The sequence below is a fragment of the Crocodylus porosus genome, unplaced genomic scaffold (genome assembly GCF_001723895.1).
Source record: "Crocodylus porosus isolate Cpor-Errol unplaced genomic scaffold, CroPor_comp1, whole genome shotgun sequence".
Taxonomy (NCBI): domain Eukaryota; kingdom Metazoa; phylum Chordata; order Crocodylia; family Crocodylidae; genus Crocodylus; species Crocodylus porosus.
The window spans coordinates 27554606-27575149 of NW_017728909.1; the positions used below are offsets into that span (position 1 = coordinate 27554606).

The 20544-nt window shown below is 43.2% G+C and overlaps 1 protein-coding gene across 1 annotated transcript in view; it reads right to left on the reverse strand.

The window, feature by feature from the left end:
- RICTOR (RPTOR independent companion of MTOR complex 2) overlaps positions 1-20544 on the reverse strand; it is a 154082-nt gene that overhangs the window by 101836 nt on the left and 31702 nt on the right. Inside the window, exon 3 of the mRNA XM_019531985.1 lies at positions 18227-18324. Coding sequence (XP_019387530.1) covers positions 18227-18324 — 98 coding nt within the window. The remainder of the gene's footprint in view (positions 1-18226; positions 18325-20544) is intronic.

Genomic DNA, 20544 nt, shown 5'->3' on the forward strand with positions numbered 1-20544 from the left:
CGTGCTGGGGGAGGGAAGATGGGGGGCACTAAGCCACAGCACAAAAGTATAGGAGTGGATATAGGGCTTTTAGCCTGCCCCCAGGCCCGCTCACAAATTATGCCCCCCCCCCCCGGCCGACTCAGGAAGCACCAGTCACCCCTGAATATGGATCAGATAATTCATGTCTTAAATATGTGTATTACCATCTTCATTTGATCCAAGTCTAAATTTGCCTTCCGAATTTTGTTACATAAGGCTAGTCCAATGAAAACAAATTTACCCAATGCCTAACAACTCAGATTGTATCTGAAATTAGGTGCTTATCAGTGGCAAAGCTGTCCTTTTTTGGCAACTGAAACATGAAGGCTCACTCACCAGTTTGGTATTTGAAAAAACTGAATTTGTTTCAGTGATATTTTGAATGGAATTTCTTAGTCACTCATTCAAAAAAGACAGTGAGCAATTCCAGCCCTTCACCTTATTCCAGCTGAGCACAAAGGATAAACATCTTAAATAACTAGCTTCCAATATAAATCATAAAATGCAAAGACTCACTGAAAACTTTCATCTTGTAGGAGAGTTGGAGTGTTATGACAGCCATGATGATGCAGGAAATACATAAGAGACCAAAGGGTTTTTTTGCTACCTCTTAGTGGACCAAGTGCACGGTTGGGTGAAATGTCAGACAAGCGTTGGGGCATAAAAGTAAAAGCCCTGGCCTACGCTTACACTTCACCAGTGAAGGTTTAGCATAGTAATTCTCAACCAGAGTGCCATGGCACTCAGGGGTACTATTAGATGCTTTCAACGGTGCCCTGGGGTGCCATGTAATGTTAGCACTGTTAATGCACAAACATGATTCACAAGATAAACCCAGAGATTTCCGATAGGAATCCATAACATCAAAAACATTCTGACCTGTTGCAATCTGAGCTTTTTATATAGCAGATGAATAATTTTTTCTGTAGTCAAAAAATGAGTGAAAACTCAGAGGTGGCATTTTCACAGGGATATCCCTAGTCTATCAAAGAGTACCCACACATCTACAATAATTGAGAATCCCTGGTTTAGAATCACAGAACCTGCCATGTGCCACAGAGGCTGCCCATGCCGCTTGTGCCACTGTTCTGCAGTTTACTGTATTTACTCAAATACAAGATGAGTTCCCCCCTCCCCCAATTGCCATGGGAGAAAAAGCCCCATATCCTATAATTACATACAAGGAAATCACACTAAATACATTGTCTATCATTAAACTGCTGCCAAAAGGAACATGTTCTTAACAATGAAAACAAACTATGAAACTGGTTAAGTGAAGCCAATACTGAGCATGACTATAAAGAAAAAACAAACATGGCCTACACTGGGCAAACACGCTGATGGAAACCTACCACAAGGATAGGTTAGCGCAATCCATTTCAATAAGACATATGGTAGTGCCCATTCTGCACAGTCCCCCTCAGTGCCAACTTTTTTAACTCATGGTGAGCCATGATACTGCATACAGTTCACCCAGAATCCCTCTGTTGCTCCCTCTCAGCCTGGTGCATATGATGAGTGTGGCCTCACCCTTCATGAGGTGAAGCCTGACCAGACCACCCTGTGCCTCATGGGCAAATACATTTTTAGAGCATCCCAGGACTTGTGACAAGAACACCTGGTTCCAGTCACAAGTAGGGACTAATAAACACATGGGACTTGTCTACATGTGTACTTTAATGTTCATTAGCCTCTCTTAAAAGCATATCAGAGCATCACAAAAAAAAATATGCTCTTTAGCTAATGTGCATTAAAATAGGCTAATGCACCTTCTTCTGGTATTTCACCATGGAAGGCATTTTTACAGGTGCTGTGGGACATGGTAATTAGTGAGCTGCACTAATTAAAAGCACCTGCATGTCACTTGCAGTGTCATCATGCAACCCCACACTGAAAAAATGATAGTGAGGCACTCTGAACTAAAGCTCATCGTGCTTTATTTCAAAGCATATTGCTACCACTTTTTCAGCAGAGATGTCCAGCAATGCTGATACTCATGATGCAGAAAGCTGCCAAAGCACGTCAATTTCTGTGCTCCAGCAGACCCAATTAATCAAGTCTGCTCTGACGCACTGGATTTCCAGCATGTCAGAGCAGGCTCCATGTGCATGTATATGAGCCTGGAGGTACTAGATTTAAGGCATACTACCTGAAGCAAATTAACGAACGTGTAGACACACCCCAGTGATCCTCTGGGGCAGGTATATGGAGTACACACACATACTTGGCAGTGCTGAGCATTGGGTTAACCATGGGTTGAAATGCTGTCAACTCTGGTGGGGCCTAGCTCCATGAACTATGTGGTAAATTATAAGCCTTTTGGTTTTGGACTAATATTACGCATTGTTTGTAACTACACAAGTAGCTGCCAAGGTCTTGCTCAAAAGTGCATTTATGGAGTACCTGTGCCGTAACTTGCAGCAGTTTCAGAAAAAGGCATGAATTCTGGATGAACTAAGTATATAGGCACTATATACAAATTGTTTAATTTCAAGGTTATTGTTTTCATATTTGTGCCTCACTTCCATGTGCTCAGGGAAAGCAGGGTCTGACAGTAAAGAGAAGGTGAAGGGGGCTGTCTGGGGAAAAAGGTGGGTGGAAGCAAAGAGCAAAGGGGCTACCTAATGTCCCAGATATTTTTTCCCTGTTGTAGCAGTGGGAGGGGGAGAAATTCAAGACAAACCTCCAATGATTAGATTCTACCCCTGGAAAATTATACATTTTCCATATATAGAATCTAATGGGGTGGGGGAGAGGGCTGTCTTATAATCAGGGTCATCTTCTATTCAATTAAATGTGGTAGTCATATCTGATCTAGTCCAACCTGCTATGCAAAGTAGTAATATCCCTGAGGAAATTATTTCAAGCCAAGTGTCCGTTTAATTTGCTCTTAAGAACATCCAAGGATGGAAATACCACAACCTCTGGGTAACTTCTTCCAATGCTTAACCACCATCTCTGAGTAAATTCTTTCCAAGGTCCAACCTAAACTTATCTTGCTACAATTTAATACCACTATTCCTTATCTTGTCCCTGGAGACCCCCAAAAATAGTCTACTAGCATCTTGAGGTATGTGAGAGGAAAAAGGAGTCCAGGAACTGGCTGTATTAAAAGTGCAGGAACAAATTATCCTGGTGCAATAGAAGAATGGGTGGGAAGTGCAACAGGAAGCCAGCCTGGCTAGACAGGAATCTCCTGAAACTCCAAAAAAGAAAAATGTGGAAACTTGGTCACATCAGTACTAGGGAAGAATAGAAGAGTATCATACAGACATGTAGAAAGAAAGTTAGGAAGGCCAAAGCATGTTTTGAGATGCAACTGGCAAGGAACATAAAAGGCAACAAAAAGATTTTCTACAAATAAGTCAAAAGTAAGAGAAAGATCAAAGAAACTGTAGGTCTCTTACAGAGCACAGAAGGCAACCTAGTCACAGATGGTGCAGAGAAAGATATAGTATTTAATGCCTTTTTTTAGCTTCCATCTTCACAAGTGGGGGCAGCTATTAGAGGTTGAGTGCAGTTAACAGCAAAGACAGGGAAAGTTATCAAATAGCCTAAAGAAATGGCAGAACAGATCAGGGATTGTCAGAAAAGCTTGATGCTTTCAAGTCAGCAGGGCTGGTTGTGATGCACCCTAGGGTCCTGAAAGAATTGGCTGAGGTAATTTCAGAGCCATTAACTATTCTCTTTGGGAACTCATGGAGATTGCCTGGGGTCTCAGATTATTGGAAAAATGGTAAATATAGTATCCATCTTTAAGAAATAGGAAAAAGGATGACCAAAGGAATTAAACATCTGTCAGTCTGCCCCTTAATACCTGGAAAGATCATGAGACAGGTACACCTAGAGGAGAAGAAAGGGATCAGGAACAGTCAGCATGGATTCACCAAAAGCAAGTCATGCCTGACCAACCTGATTTCCTTCTATGATAAAGTGACATGCTCTGTGGATAAAAGGAGATATACTTTGACTTTAACAAGACTTTTGACACCGGTTTCCCACAACAGGCTCATTAACAAGCTAAGGAAATACAGACTAGGGGAAAGTAACGTGAGGTGGATATATAACAGCTGGATCATCGCATTCCATAAGTAATCATCCATGCCTCATTCTAGTTGGGAAGAGGTATCAAGTGGGTTTCCCCAGGGGTCTGACCTGGGACCAATATCGTTCAACATCTTCATTCTTTATTTGGATAATGGGACAGAGTGCATGCTTAGCAAATCTGGAGACAACACCAAGTTGGGCATAGTTGCAGATGCTCTGGATGGCAGAGCTAAGATCTAGAATCATAGAAAACGAGGGTCAGAAGGGACCTCAGGAGGTCATTTAGTTCAGCCCCTTGCTCAAGGCAGGACCACCCCAAGCAAGTCTAGCTAGGTCTTAAAAAACTCCAAAGATGAAGAGTCTAAAACCTCTCTTGGTAACAAGTTCCAGTGCTTTACTATAACCTCCTAGTGAGAAAGCTTTTCTTAGTATCTAATCTAAACTTCCCTTGCTGCAACTCAAGAGCACTGTTCCTTGTTCTGTCATCTGCCATCACTAAGAATAGTCTAGTTCCATCCTCTTTAGAATCACCCTACAGGTAGTTGAAGGCTGCTATTAAGTCCCCTCTCAGCCTTCTCTTCAGACTAAAGACGACCAGTTCCTTCAGCTTCTCCTCAGAAATCAAGTACGCCAGCCCACTAACCACTTTCACTGCCCTCCGCTGGACTCTCTCCAACTTTCCACATCCTTTCTGCACAATACTTCAAATGTGGCCTCATCAGTGCCGAACGGAGGGGAATAATCACTTTCCTTGATCTGCTGGCAATGCTCCTATGAATGCAGTCTAGTATGCCATTAGCCTTCTTTGCAACAAGAGCACACCGCTGGTTCATATTCAGCTTATTGTCCACTGTAATCAGAAGGTCCTTTTCTGCAGAGCTTCTACTTAACCAGTCACTCCCCCCAGTTTGGTGTCATCTGTTCTTAATTCATGACCCAGGAGCTAATATCTACAGACTTTTAAAAAAAGTGACTCATTTTCTTAATATCAAATTATGTAATATTAATAAATAATGCACTAATGGTTTTTATTATTATTTCATGTTTCAACATTTTCCACACAGAAGCCCAAATGCAAAATACTGTACATTGTAAAGTCCTCTGTACGAGGTATTTTAATATTATGGCACACTGACACCATATTAAAGCCTCTAATCTCTTAGTATAATTTACCCCCACAAAAACCCATAGCCCTTAGGAAGTATCCTTCTTCTCCCCCAAGTTTCAAAGATGAAACACTACAGCACATTGTCAAGAAAAGCTAGGCAGAACAGATTACTCTGAGGAAGTTTGTGGTTGAACAGATTACAACTGTATCACATATATTCTAACCATTTGAGCTACAAAATGTAAAAAAACTATTAAAATCAATTAAATCTACAAGGGACACAAGTCGCATAACCCTTTGCAACACCTAATCATATTTTCATAGCTGCAATTAGAATTCAGGCACAAAAATAAGAATAACCTTCCTGTAACACACAAAGTTATATGTAAAAATGTACTTCCTCCATTATTCAGAATATTCAAATAAGACTATGCATGGGATTTTAAAAACAGTGATACTGAGCAATCAGTAATTTTATAGATGGAGAAACAGGACATATATCGATCCTCATCAATCATCTTTAGACAAGCATATAAGACAATCATCCTCAACTGCAAAGGGCTGTTGAAGGAGGAGATGGGGAAACGCGAGACTTACATAAGGTCAAACACAAAAGTCAGGATGAAAGGATTACAAAATAAGGAGCTTCTAGGCGAGGGGCGGGCAATTATGTCAGCTGGAGGGCCGCTTACAGAGTCCTTACAAGCCGCCGAGGACCGCAACAGTAGCCCCGCCCCTTGACAGGTGACCCACCCCCTGGTCTCCATCTTGGGACCAGATGTCCCATAGCTCGCCCCTGACCTTTGTGGAGGAGTGTAGGGGAGGGTATGGGTATGGGATGTGTGGGGGCCATGAGTGTGTGGGGGGGAGGGCATGGTGGGGGAAGGATTGTGGCATGTGTGAAGGGGGAGGATTTGCTCAGAGTCTCCCTGTAGTAGGCAGAGACCACCACAACTCTCCTGCCAGCCCAGGCTCCGCACTCCTGCTGCTCCTAGCATGGCCCCATGCTCCTGCTCAGTCATGTCCCCCAGTCTGCCCTTCGGCAGCTTCCCTGTCTCCCCCCAGCTTGCTGCTCCAGCACCATGTCCCAGCTGCACAGCCAAAACCACAGGACATAAGCAGGAGCTGGACAGGCCTGGCCGGCACTGCACAAAGCCAGCCGAGAATCACAGTTCGTGGGCTGGCTTCTGCTGCAGCCCATGGCCCGGAGCTACTTCTGGGAACCACATGGTGCTGAAGCGACTGGCAGAGGGGTGGAGAGGAGCTGTGGGCAAATGGCTGTGGAAGGCGAGGGCAATAGCAGCAAGTGGGAGTGCAGGGCCGCATCAGAGTCTCTCTCGAGTAAAAGTTCACTTTTTTCAAGGTTACTCTGCAGGATAAAACTGTACTTTACTATACTGGAATTTGAAACTGACACAAGTGGTATCTTAACTCTTAACACTAACAGCCTATTATTGTTTTAAAAACGAGACATTTTGAATATTTTAATAATGAATTGTAGCAGAAGCAAAGAAATGGAATAAACTAAGGCATTCAATCTAAATTAGGGTAGGGCTCTCCAACTTCTAAGTGGCAGGGGGACAAACACCCTGCAGGCTGCAGCAGCATATGCCCCACAAAGAATCTGCGTTAATTAGCCTCCCACTCATACCTGGAACCAGGTGTTCTTATCATGAGTCTTGAGGTCCTCCATAATTTATATTCAGATGAGGCACAGGCCTTTCTTGAGATGAGACCACATGCCTGTGGGTCACACCAGGGTGAGATGGGCTCCCCAGGCCACACAACATGTGGATCCCTCCCCACCCATCATCATATTGTTGGACCATCTGCCCCAGCAGGTGCTCTGCTTTCTCCCCACCCCGCAACTGTTGCACCAAGGTTTATCCTCAGCTCTCCAGGCTGGGCTCCACTGCACTTCCCTCTCCTTTGAGGCAGAGGCAGGCAGCAAAAGCTGGAAGAGGGAAGAGCCCGGAGATGCAACTGGAGCAACGGAGGGGGCAGCAATGGCTGAGGAGGAATCTAGGTGTTGCAACTTAACCCCTCACAAACGGCACGCAGCCCACAGACCAGAAGCTGAACAGGTCTGATTTAGGGTAAGCATATCAGAACAACAGGATGTTAATATGTAAGTTTACATTAATTTGCTTAAACAAAAAAAAACAACACATGAAATACCAACAGCCTGTTCAAATATCAACTGCCTCAGAGAATGTATATTAAAAACTGTATGAGCTCTCAGTCTGAAATGCAGTGGAAAAGAGGAAGGATGGCCCATACTAGGCAAACATGCTTAAGGGAACTTGCCGCAAGAATAGGTTAGTGCAAGCCATCTGAATAAGATACGTGATAGGGCCCTTTATGCATAGTCTTCCTCGACACCAACTCTTTTTTAAATCATGGTGAGCCACTACACTGAATACATTTTAATTCCCTCCACACTCCCACAACTGAAGTGAGCCTCTCTTCCCCCATTTCCAATGATTCAAGTTTCTTCACCAGCCTTAAATATTTGACAGACAGTCACCAAATGTGGCTCCAAACATTTTTACCTAGAATCCCGCTGTCACACCCTCTCTCAGCCTGTTGCATAGGATTAGTGTGGCTCTACCCTCCATGAGGTGGAGCTGGAACAGGCTGCCCTGTGCCTTATCTATATATTATTTTTTGGAAGATCCCAGGACTCATGACAAGAGCATCCAGTTCTAGGCACGAGTGCGGGGCTAATTAACATAGGGATCCTTTGAGAGACATATCTGGAGTATATACACATACTAAGCGCAGCTGAGCTATGGGGCCACCATAGAATGAAACACTTGACTTTGCTGGGGCCCAGCCCAGTGAACTATATGGTAAATCATGAGCCTTTTGGCTTTGGACTAATATCATGCATCACTTGTATTATATGTAAGTAGGTACAAAAGAGCTGCTGAAGTGTGTTTGTGCACTAAAACTTGAACAGTTTAAAAAAAAAAGTTAAACGTATCACTTACAGATGAACCAATCTATGGGTACCTGTAACAATTTGCCTATATGGAAATTATTACAGGTATGTTATTTCAAGGTCGGTGTTTCCAAATTTGCTTCCTACTTCCATGTGCTCAGGGACAGCATTGTCTGACAGTAAGTGGGGGGGAGTAGAGAAGGAAAATGGCTTGCAGGGGGAAGAAGTTTGGAGGAGGGGCAGAGGGCAAAGGGACTACCTGATCCTCCTGATTTATTTTCCCTTCTGTATCAAGTGGAAGGTAGATAATAATCATGGTAAACCTCCAATAATTAGATTCTATACCTGGAAAATTACAATTAATTTATAATTTTTTCATACATAGAATCTAATTATTGGGGGGTTGTCTTATATTCAGGGTTCTTATAGTTAAGTAAATACAGCATTTATCAAGGAAGAAATCTGTCAAAGTGAAAAACAAATGTTAGAGTAACAACCAGTGTTGAATTTATCCCTGGTCTGACTGTCCTAGGCTTTGACTTGCATCAAAACAGACACAGGACAGTCATTTATACATGCAGACTGCATGGCAATTAACTGGAATTAGCCTGGATTGTCCCAGGGCTAGAGTACCAAAGTACCGGAAGAGGCTGCAGGACACGGCTACAAATTGAAAGAATTTACTCTTAATTGCAAATCGCAGAAACCATAAAGGTCATGGGAACTGAGATGTGGAAGGAGCATGAAAAACATCCTAAGTTTCAGGAAAATTAGTATCTGCAAAGTCAATACAGCTTCCCTGGCACAGTTAAACAAAACGTAAAATAAACCTTTAAAATTGGGGTACACTTCTATCTCCATGTAAATCACACATCAGGCGCAGACACACAGCAGTGCAAATATGGAGTGCACATATGACATACAGCCTACACCACTGTTAGTCACTCAACTCCAGGATAGAGTTACCCTTTGGCAAGTCAGGAGCATCTGTATACCAGTGTAAATTATGATGGTGTATGGGTTGTGTCTGTAGTGTTAATCTGTTTAATCTTGACTCACCCGTTTTGTCTCTGAAAAGGGGTAATTGCTAGCTCCACATCATGTATGAATGATGGTCTGTAAAAGCCTCTATTGAAAGCATCTACTTAAGGCAAAATGACCATCTACCGGCTTCAAACAGCTCTATAACCAGGCATACAAACAAATATAAATGGGGTCTCTCTGCTCCCTTATGTAAATGTAAAAAGTATGTATGAAATTATATTGCTCTCATTTATGTGTTCAAGACTCCATATTTAGCAACCTAGCATAATAAAACATTACATATTCACTGAATTAATTTTGATCAAATAATAGATGGATACAATTGACAATAGACCCACCACTAGAAGCCACATTCTTTTTCAAGTTCCAAAAAACAGCCAAGTAGATATCTATGCCTTTTTACTGATGCAGAAAAGCACGAAGGATCTAATGTCTACTAGCATGTGCGTGGCTGAAGAGGTGGCTATTTTTATGGGGGAAAAAAAGGCTAAAAATGTGGGTGGCAAGTACAGCTGGGTCAGGATCTTGAACTTTCATCAAACAACCAAAAACCAGGGTCGAATTAACTCTTTAGTGGGCCCAAGGCAAGCAAACTCGTGGGCTCCTACTTAATACTGTATATTTACATTTCTTTTTTTTCCACTCAACTATAATATGTAAAATAAGCACAGCACAATTGGGACCCTCCTTCACTCAGAGCCCCAGGCATGTGCCTAGTTTGCCTGTGAATTAATCCATCCCTGACCAAAACCAATTACTTCCAATCTTTTCAGATCTGTTCTGAAAAGATTCACAGTGCATTCCGAATGCTTCAATATGCAGCAAGCCATTTTAATTGTAGAAAAAAGTATGCTAGGAATGGAACGATATTTCAAGTCATACCAGAAAAAAGGGAGTCAGTTTTTACACCTCCCAGGTGACTCTGAAACCTTGCACACAGCTAGAGCCCTGCCTACTGGCATGAAAGAAAAATCTTACCAATACAGACATGAGGGTTAAAATCGAAAAAGCTAGAGACACTTGGTTCAAGACAGAAGGACTCAGTGTACTAGTTCAGTGTGTTTTTTTTTTTTCACTGAGTTCATTGTTAGCACCAATTCCATCCAGAAATATCAGGATTCTGTTACTGTACCTCTGAAAGAAAGTGAAACATATACATACACACATATATATAAACACACATACATAATGTGTGTGTGTGGGTGTGTATATACATAGATTTAGATGAGAACATCTAATATATACACACACACACACACACACACAGAGACATACATTAGATGTTCTCATCAAAATATATGCGTACACACACCCACACTGAGTAAAAGCTTTGTTATCGAGTATGAATGCGGTAAAGGGGTGCTGGTTACCTAAAAATTCCAGTTATCTGAGAGTAAGATCCCTTTCCCCTGCCCGCGCAGACTTTCCTGCTGGGGACACACACACACACACACACGCGTGCGCGCACTCATCCCTGCCCCCCAAAATTTTCTTCTCCCTCCACCTATGCAGATATCAACTAGAAGGTCTCCCAGCAGCTCCTCTGTCAGAGTCATTAATGCAAACAACAGAAATACTTGATGCACATGCTGGATAGACTTGGCAAAGACTGCAGTGGCTAAAGTGAGGATTTGTATAGGGGGATATTTTAAATTCCAGTCAGAGTATTCTAGTCAGTAAAATACCAGTTAACACAGCTTTTACCGTATATATAAAATTTTCAGTTTGATTTGTGTGTATGTAGCATTTGAACTTGGAGCAGGAGAACAAAAAAAATGGCAGAATCTGGTCTGTTTTAACTGAAAGAATCCAACTTTCTCCTTGCCATAATTTAACACCCACCATACAAGTCAGTTCACAGACCTTTATGTATACTGCTGACACTGAATGGCCTCTCCCAAATTCCATTCAGGTTCTTCTTTTCTCCATTCAGAGAAGCTGAAACTGTTTGCAAGATTTAGCAATAAAGGGATCTAAAAATTCTGATAAGCCAGAAGGGTCTAGATGACTGCAACGGGACTAAATTAGTTCAAACTAAAAGAAAGAGGCTTTTGGCATGTATCACACAGACTCATAAACGAGACTGATGTTTCTAGACAGATTTCTGAAAAGGAAGTCTAGACAGTAAGAGTCGAGAATTATCCAAATGAACAACAGTATCCAGATAGTGTTATAAACTAAATGTCAGGCTTCCCAAAGGTTGAAAATTCAAAGAAAAGTTTTATCTAGAGGCCTTAATTCAGACCTACCTGGAACACAAAATTCTGGCAATGTTCCAGAAGACAGCTGACTTTCACAGCACCTTGTGCCCCTAACATGTGAGAGAGGCAACTACATTTTTTTTTAAATGAGAAGAAACTCAGCACCAATCTGACATGCTAGTTTTACTAAACGCACTTCAGGGGCTTTCAGGCAGTCAGCATAGATTGTTTCAGAACCATTCGTGAACTTGATTGATTGGACTGCAAGGTAGACAGCACTGATGCAGTTCAGACCCTGAGGAACTCAGTACAAGTATTTACTTTGAAGAACTGAATGGCTTCTGGACAGATGTTCAGAAGTCCGATGTCCTCCATCATCTTAAATGCTGTGGCATCATAAAAACATACTGGATCAATTTCATTATAGTAGGAGTGCAGGAAGAGCAACAGTTGGTACATGAATATGCTAGAACAGGGCTGCCCAGAAGGATGAGCTAGACCTGGAATTCTCCAGACAACTCTCAGAGACCATATGGTTGAGAGATATGATTGTCATGGGCGACCTAAACTACCCTGACATCTGCTGGGAGGACAGTCAGCCAAATCTAACTCCTCACATAGGTTCTTAACCTGCATACGGGACCTCCACCTAACACAGGAGGTATATGATCCCACTAGGGGAAACGCCTTACTGGACTTGGTGTTAGCTACAGGGGAGGACCTGGTGGAGAATCTGCAGGTACAACGTAACCTAGGGGATAGTGACCATCGACTGATTGAATTCACTACCCAGGGAAACTAACCAGCAGGGCTGAAGTGCTAGAATTCAGAAAGGCTAACTTCAAGGTATGCAGGAGATTAGTTAGTGAGGCATTAAAGCACAAGAGCATTGGCAAAATGGGGGTCCAGGAAGGGTGGCCGTTCCTCGTGGGAAAGATCCTACAGGCACAGAAGGAGACAATCCCATTGCATATAAAAGGGGGCAACGAGACCAAGAAGCCCTCTTGGCTGAACAGGGAAGTCCAGGAAAGCCTAAGGGCAAAGAAAGAGGTATACAGGCTGTGGAAACAGTGGATAGCTACCAAGGAGGAGCATACCTCCCTGGCTCTCACTCGCAGGGAATTCGTTAGGAAGGCCAAAGCAGGATTAGAACTTAGGCTGGCAACAAAAACTACAGACAACAAGAAGTCCTTCAGGTATATAGGGAGCAAAAGGAAGGTGCAGGGTAGCACAGGACCCCCACAGGACAAATGAGGGCAACTGGTCACAGAGGGGGGACAAAGCTAAGCTCTTCAGAGAGTTCCTTGCATTTGTATTCCTAGACACAGACCAAGACAAATCTCCCAACTGGATCATAGATAAGACACAGGAGGGACACCAACCCGCCAACTATTACACAGACTTAATGAAGGGGCACTTGGAGGGGCTGGATGTGTTCAAATCATCGGGGCCAGATAAACTTCATCCAAGGGTCCTGAAGGAATTGGCCAAATGTCATAGCAGAGCCACTGGCACGACTGTTCAAGCACTCATGCTGCTCCAGTCAGGTCCCAGAGGACTGGAATAGGGCCAGTGTGGTCCCTATTTTCAAGGAGGGGAGGAGGGAGGAACCAGGAAGCTATAGGCCAGCCAGTCTCACCTCTCTCCTTGGAAAAACTCTGGAAAAAATCATTAAGGATCACAGTTGTGGAAGCCCAGAAGGAAAAATAATGCTGAAAGGAAGTCAGCACAGGTTCACTGCAGGTAGATCCTGCCTGACTAACTTTGTTTCTTTTTATGATCAGGTCACAAAATGCTTAGGCGCAGGAGCTGAGGTAGATGTCATCTACCTAAACTTTAAGAAGGCCTTCGATATGGTATCTCATTCCATTCTCATAAATAAACTAACAGGCTGTGATGTAGATGATTACATGGTCAGGTAGGTGGCAAATTGGCTTAGGGGTCGCACCAGGAGTGCTTGGTGGATGGGTCGATATCAACCTGGCAAGATGTGGGCAGTGGAGTCCTGCAAGGCTCAGTTCTTAGACCAGTGTTGTTCAATGTCTTAATCAGTGACCTGGATGAGGGCATAGAGAGCACCCTGTCCAAGTTTGCAGATGATACCAAATTATGGGGCAAAGTTAACACACCAGAGGGTAGGAAACGGATCCAGGCAGATCTGGACAGGCTGGAAAAATGGGCGGCATGAAATAGGATGCAGTTCAACAAAGACAAGTGAAAGTGCTCCACCTGGGCAAAAAGACTTATCAACACACTTACAGGCTGGGGGATGACCTTCTCAGCAGCAGAAAGGGATCTTAGAGTCATAGCTGACTCCAAGATGAACATAAATCGTCAATGTGATGAAGTGATCAACAAGGATAGGGGAGAACATGGCCTGAGAGTGGGGAGAAGCTGAACTGCTGCAGTGGGGGGACTCGCGGGCCCAGCCCGACCTGGTGGGGGATGGAAGGAGAGGGTTCAGAGCTGACAGGGGGAAGCAGTGGGCCAGAGCCCAAGAGGGGGAGGAGACTTGCTCCTCCCTTCCCCCTGCCATCAGGCCGGGCCCCCTGCTTCCCCCCATTGCCACGGTAGGCTGACTTCTCCCCCCGGCTTGGGATTGATCCTCCTCCCAGGCCCAGACCCACTCCTTCCCTGCCCACCCCTACTGCTGCCACGGCAGCATGACTGCTATTCCCCAACCCCCGTCAGGCCCACTCCTGCCCCCCAGATGGCAACAACAGAAGGGGGGAGGGGCAGGCCGAGCCCAGAGCTGGTGGCCTGCCCCCCTGCCTTCTCCTGGCATATTGACCCCGTGCCACCACTGTCACCTGTAAGGAGTAAGGGGGGGGGGGGCGGGGAAATGTGAGGCCAGCTCCCATGGCCCTGTCCCATCCTGCTCCATCATCGCTACCTGTAGGAAGCAGAATGGGGGGGGCCCTGGCCTTGCTCCCCTCTTCCATCTGCTGCATTGCCCCCAACTCCAGGGAGCAGGATGGGGGGGTGGGGCAAGGCTAGTACAGCCTCACCCCCCACTCTGTCCCCTGTGTCCTCACCATCATCTTGGCACTCCACCACCACCAGCTCCTGTTTGAATGCTTGTTCGCACTCTGTTTGTCAGCCAATCAGAGCTCAAATAAAGCGAGGCAGGCACACACACTTAGGCTTTTATATTAGAATTATCCCTCTTTGAACTGCCAGCCACTTTCAACACCAGCACCACTAGTATGTCTCCTGCTTCCTCCCTAATTACTAACTCAGTGGGTGCATCTACACAAGATGCTACTGCAGTCTTTACTATGCAGTAGCACCAGCAAATGTCTTTTAGGGGATGCTACTGCACAGTAGCATATTATCACTGTCTGTGCTGCGCTGCACTACTGCACAGTATTTTTCAGCTACTGAGCAGTCAACACCTCGTGTAGACGGACCCACTGTATCCTTTACATCTTCATCTCCACTTCACCTTTCTGTAAGCATCACACCAGGCTCTAAAAGCGTGGTCCCTTTTCTTTCCTTCCTGTACACCACCTCTCCAACACAGCTCAAAATGAATTATTGCTATCTTTATACACTCAATTCAAAATTAGCTACTCCAAAACAGTTTTTCTGTGATCAGATTCTCACCTTGTTTCACATCTCAGCATGAAAATTTTGCCATTAGCTCAAGCTCAGTACACAGCTGAAGTGAAGCTATCAATTTCCTCTTTTTCAGAGTCCTAACTTTTTTTGACGTCTTAACAGCCCTGGCCAACTTTTTCTGCATATCCTTTCTAGATATACCCTTTCCAATGCATTAACACATTTAAAGCTCTTGGCCCAGCTCTTACCACATCATACCTAGGTTACAGCAATTCTCTTCTCTAGCCTTCTTGCCCCACTGATACCCAGTAAAAATGCTACAGTCAAGATCCTTTCCCTACTTTTCTGCGTCCCTCCACTGCTTCCCCAATTGCATTAGGCTGTGAAGAGAAGCAGCTCATCTATTCCAGTACCTATGTGTAATCAAAGTACAGAAAAATACAGCTGGAAGAGACCTCAGGAGGGCACTAGTCCAAGCTCCCGCTCAAAGCTGGAATATTGCTGTCAAAACCATCCCAGCCAAATGTTTGTTTAACCTGAACTTAAAAACTTCCAATGATGCAGATTCCACACCCTCTAAGTATTCTGTTTCAATACTTAATTTAAGAGATCTACCTAACATCGAATTTAAACCTCCCTTGTTGCATTTAAAACCTGTTACTTCCTGGTTCTCTCTCCTGTAGGCACAGCAATAGTTAATCACCATCTTCCTCATAACAACCCCCTCTATATATGAAGACATACCAAATTTCCCCTCAATTCCCTTTTTTCCAGACTAAATAACCTCAGTTCTTCTAACCTTTTTCCTTATGTCATTGTCTCTTTCAAATCATTTTTGTTGCACTCTTTTAGCCTCTTTGCAATTTGTGAACATCTTTCTTAAAGTATAATGCCCAAAACTGGGCATAGCATTCCAAGTCAGACCTCAGCAGTGCTGTCTAGAATGGAAGAATTTCATCCCGTGACTTGCAACACCTCTATTAAATGTATTCCAGTGTGCTATAAACTGTTTTTGCAACAATGCTACACTGTGGATTCACATGCAGTTTAGTGCCTGTTCTACTTACTGCAATCTAGCCAGTCATTCCCAACTTTACACCTGTGCATTTGCTTGCTATACTCTGCATTTAAAAAGTTATAGAAAATTTGGGTTGGACGGGACCTCAGGAGATCATCTAAATTTGGGTTGGTCATCTAATCCAACCCCTTGCTCCACGCAAGAGCATCCCCAACTATATCATCCCACTTGTCCTTATTGAATTTCATCCAATTTATTTCAGACTTTTTTCTCAATGTATTAAGGTCATTTTGAATCCTAAACCTATCCTTTAAACTGCCTGTTGCCCCAAGTGAAAATACATAGTCAGTTTCATCCCGCTCAAATCAGGGATCGACAGTCTACAGCTAGCAGAGCCATTCAATTCAGCCTGTGGATGTGGGGCTTCAGCAGCTGGATTGACCCTTCGGGTGGGAAGGCAGGTGCTGGGACCCAGCTGATCTCATTTTCCCAGCAGCTACACAAGAAAAGTGTCCAGTGCCACCGTTTTTCCCTGCAGCAGCCCAGGCACTTTTCCTTCATAACGGCAAGGGGCCTACATGCTGGCTACAAACACTCTCCCGGTGACACTGCAGGGAGAAAAAGAGGTACAAGAGACTTTCCTTTTGTAACTGCCACATACCACCCTGCCTCTGAACTGAATTCAGTCAATCCGGCCTGCAGCTGGAAAAAGCTGGCAGCCCCTGCATTAAATTAAAATACTGAGCAGTTCTAAATGCAGAAAACACTCACAGGGAACCTCACTCACTTGATATATACCTCTTCTGATGTGATATTAAGACATTGATGCCTACTCTTTAAGCACAATTACCCAAATCATCCATACTCCCACCTTATAGTAGTCTCAGCCAGACTATTTCTGTATCTTACTTAAAAGAATATTATAGGCCAGTAATTTTCAGCCTGTGGGCTGTGGACCCCTGAGGGTCCCCAGACTGTCTAAAGGGTCCACAGAAATAACTGTGATCAAAAGTATGTAAATACACACAGTTACAATTCAAAGGGTCTGTACCTCCATTCAACATTTTTTTTATTTTTTTATTTTTTTTTGGAGTCCTCAAATGAAAAAAAGGTTGAAAACCACTGTTATAGGCTATAGCGTCAAAAGCCTTCCTTAAGTCAGGGTACATTCTATATACCGATCTCCTAATATCAAAGTCCATCACTCATTTAATATTCAGAACTAATGCTTGCCTTCTATTACACACATTTGAAAATTTAATACATGTTTGGGGGAAACTTCCCTGTAAACATCCAGAATACTGCTTCCTTGTTCTCTTTCACTGTGCATTTAATAGCTCATTCTTAAGTACTATAGTCATCCTTACTGCATGTAAATGTCTTTTTCTGTGCAGCCTACAAAACATTTGAGCTGCTGGCATGCCCAGATGACTCCCTGTGAAGCTGACCAATACTGCCTCACTGTCTTTGCACTCTATAGGCATGTCCAGATGAGCACACACATGCAGGGGCATGCATTTGCCACAGCAAAAATAGCAGCAGCACAAATTTGTGCCACAGCTTTTTGCCACTGCACATGCCCTGGCACTTGGGCAAAATGCCCCACTTTGGTGAAACGGCATTTCTCTGCTCCACCCAATGTGCTGGAGGAGCTGAGGCACAACTAGAGAAGGGGAAATGCTCTGGCCAGCAGCCAGAATGTCTGCCTAGAGGACCGAGCCTCTGGGGCTGCTGGCACACTCCTGGACAGTGCACTACGCTGCTTTTTTTTTTTTGGCAGTGGTTTTTTTCCCCCCCCCCACACTAGGATCTCCTGTTGTCAAATTTTGGCACCATGCTACAAATTAGCAGCGTGGCAAACAGCTGCATGTGCACCATGTGCAGTATCTCAAACAGCCGTGAGGAGCCACAAACTACACGTATGCACTTATCCGGACACACCCTGCCTTGTCTTGTCATATCTTGATTTAGACTGTAAGCTACTTGGTGAAGGAACCACCATGTTTTGTGCTTATACAGTACCTAATACAATAACTGGTTCATAACTAGGCCTCCCAGGCCCTATTATGTTACAAATAAATTAAAATCCAACCACTACCAAAATGAGCATTAGTTTACATTAACCTAACCATGTGCTTATACCTTATCTGCTCTGTCATGTCATAACTAAATTCTAACAGTAAGCTCCCTGAGGGCAGGATCTATTTTGTGAAGTTCCTAGCAAATAAATCAATTATTACAATGTATGATTATTATACAAGCTGTAACAGTTAAGTTCTTACCTTAGTAAAATTATTCAAGTGGCCTAGTTTTCTCATATTTGAAACACCTTGCAATTTGGCCACATTCTGGAGTATCTCCCTCATATTATCACAGGGTTCTGCAAAAGAAACAGATTACTGGTAGATATGATTGAAAAAACAAGAACATACATATCATGCATTTTCCTAACTGCCTCAGATATTCCATTTATTTTTCTTGTTCTTGATTTATAGATGTAGAACAAAAACAGGCATACTTGACTCCTGTATAGTAAATAAATCTCCAGAGGAGATACGTTCCTATACTAAAGCTGAATGTTAATAATATCCTGTATTAAAACCTCAAACGAATTATAAATGCACACACTTTTATGGCATCTAACTCTGCAGTATCAAAGCACTCAGTTTATTCTCAACAACCCTGTTTTACTCCTTCTTCAAAGAGTACATAATTAAAGCAGAGCTAATGACTTGCCCAGTCTCATGACAAACTTGAATTCTGTCTAAAGTCCTTGTGAAGCATCTCAACCATATTGCCAAGATGGAGGCATGAATTGTTAAGAAGCAGCTGCACTGTATACAATATTCACGTTCCTAACATTTCTGAGAATTAAGAGGAAATATTTCACAGCCAGCTACCATCTTAGACCATACTAGGGCTAGAAAAGGGCACTATCTGCCCCTGGAAGTCAGCAAAAAGGAGAAATGTGTATAAGGTAGACCTACAGTAATGTATAGACCCAGCAAATTCCTTTTCCAAAACACCAGAGAAAGTTGAGGACAATGGACGCACTGTATTTTATCGTATACAACATGTCCTGGAATAAAAGACGTGCCTTGTTTTTGAAAGGAAGAACGTGAAGGAAAAAATGTTCTTGTAGTAATTAACTGAGTAGCAGCAGTGAGGTACCCAAGCCCACTCACTGTTTCTCCCCGTGTACTGGTCCATGCTTTACTTCAATTTTTGCCCAGCCAAAGCCCAAACGGCCGAAACTGTTCTTACCATATTTCCTTGCATATGATACACACTCAAATTTCCAGCAACTGTTCTTTTATTTGGGGGGGGAAGGGGAGAGGTGTGTGGGCCAGATGTGGGAAAATACAGCAAACTGGGTCTTTCGGTCTTTCTGACTGAAAATGTGGCTACTTTATATGTTTGTCATAGCTGTGAGGAATACCCACAGCTGAAAACAAGAACAGGTGCCTTTTGACAGCTATAACACTGCAAACCACAGCTTGCGAAACACCACTCTAGAAACTCCCATTCCCCAGAACTACAAAAACAGCTAATGTATTTGTATAGTTTAAAATGATCTGTTTGATGATTAAGTGGACAACTGGCAATCTTCACTTGGATACAAAATGGCAGAGCACTACCTTGTTCTACTATTATAGGTTCCCTTTTTTCCCAGAAGGGGGGAAGGGGAAAAGGGGGGACAAAAACAAACAAACAACCCTCCTCCCCCGCCCCCAAAAAGCCCCCCCTACAACCCTATTTTATCCAACTAACTCCCTTCCTGGATTGTAAGTACCGTTGACTTAACAGTTAATTAGATGCGACTGTGCGCACACACCCACCAAGCTACCCCGCAAACTAGAACTTTCTATATAAAGATAAAACCAAATCAAATAAAGTTCAAATTTAGGTTGAACAACCCATTTTTACACATGTATTTGGATAGTACATCAAATATTTACTTTTTATAGGATCATAAAATTTACACTCATTTCTAGTCTGTTACTAGGGTTCGTCATAATCCACGTTCAGAGTTGTTCCAGTTTATTTTTCTACCACTGGGCCCAGTTTTAGATGTTCCAAGTTGTACACGCCGTAGCAAAGGAAAATTAAAGAGAACGATACTGATAAAGTTATGCAAACAGTTTACAATGTAACCCCTAATTTCAGAGCTACATAATGCAGGGGCAAAATTGCATCCCTATAATTTAGCTTCTCTGAAAATATAATTTGGCTGATCCCAAATCTTTTGTTTTTTGCTTTTAGCTTGGCATGGGTAGGAATATCCGTAATCTGCAAAACTTTTGGACCTCAGTAACAGATCATATGCTAGCACCTCAGAGCCCTCCATTTTACTCTACTTCAGTTCTCTGATTAAAAAAAAAGTAGAAAAAAATTCCTAAAGAACTAGAAATTTAAACCAATTATATTAAATCCTGTAAAGAAGGCACACAGGGGAACAAGCAGGATTATAGTTAAACTATACCTTGAGTAAAGCTCTGTGCATAGAGTTTAGAGACACAAGAGACCATCAAACAGCTACTTGGATTTCATAGTTTCATAGTTTGTAGGGTCGGAAGGGACCTGAGCATATCATCTAGTC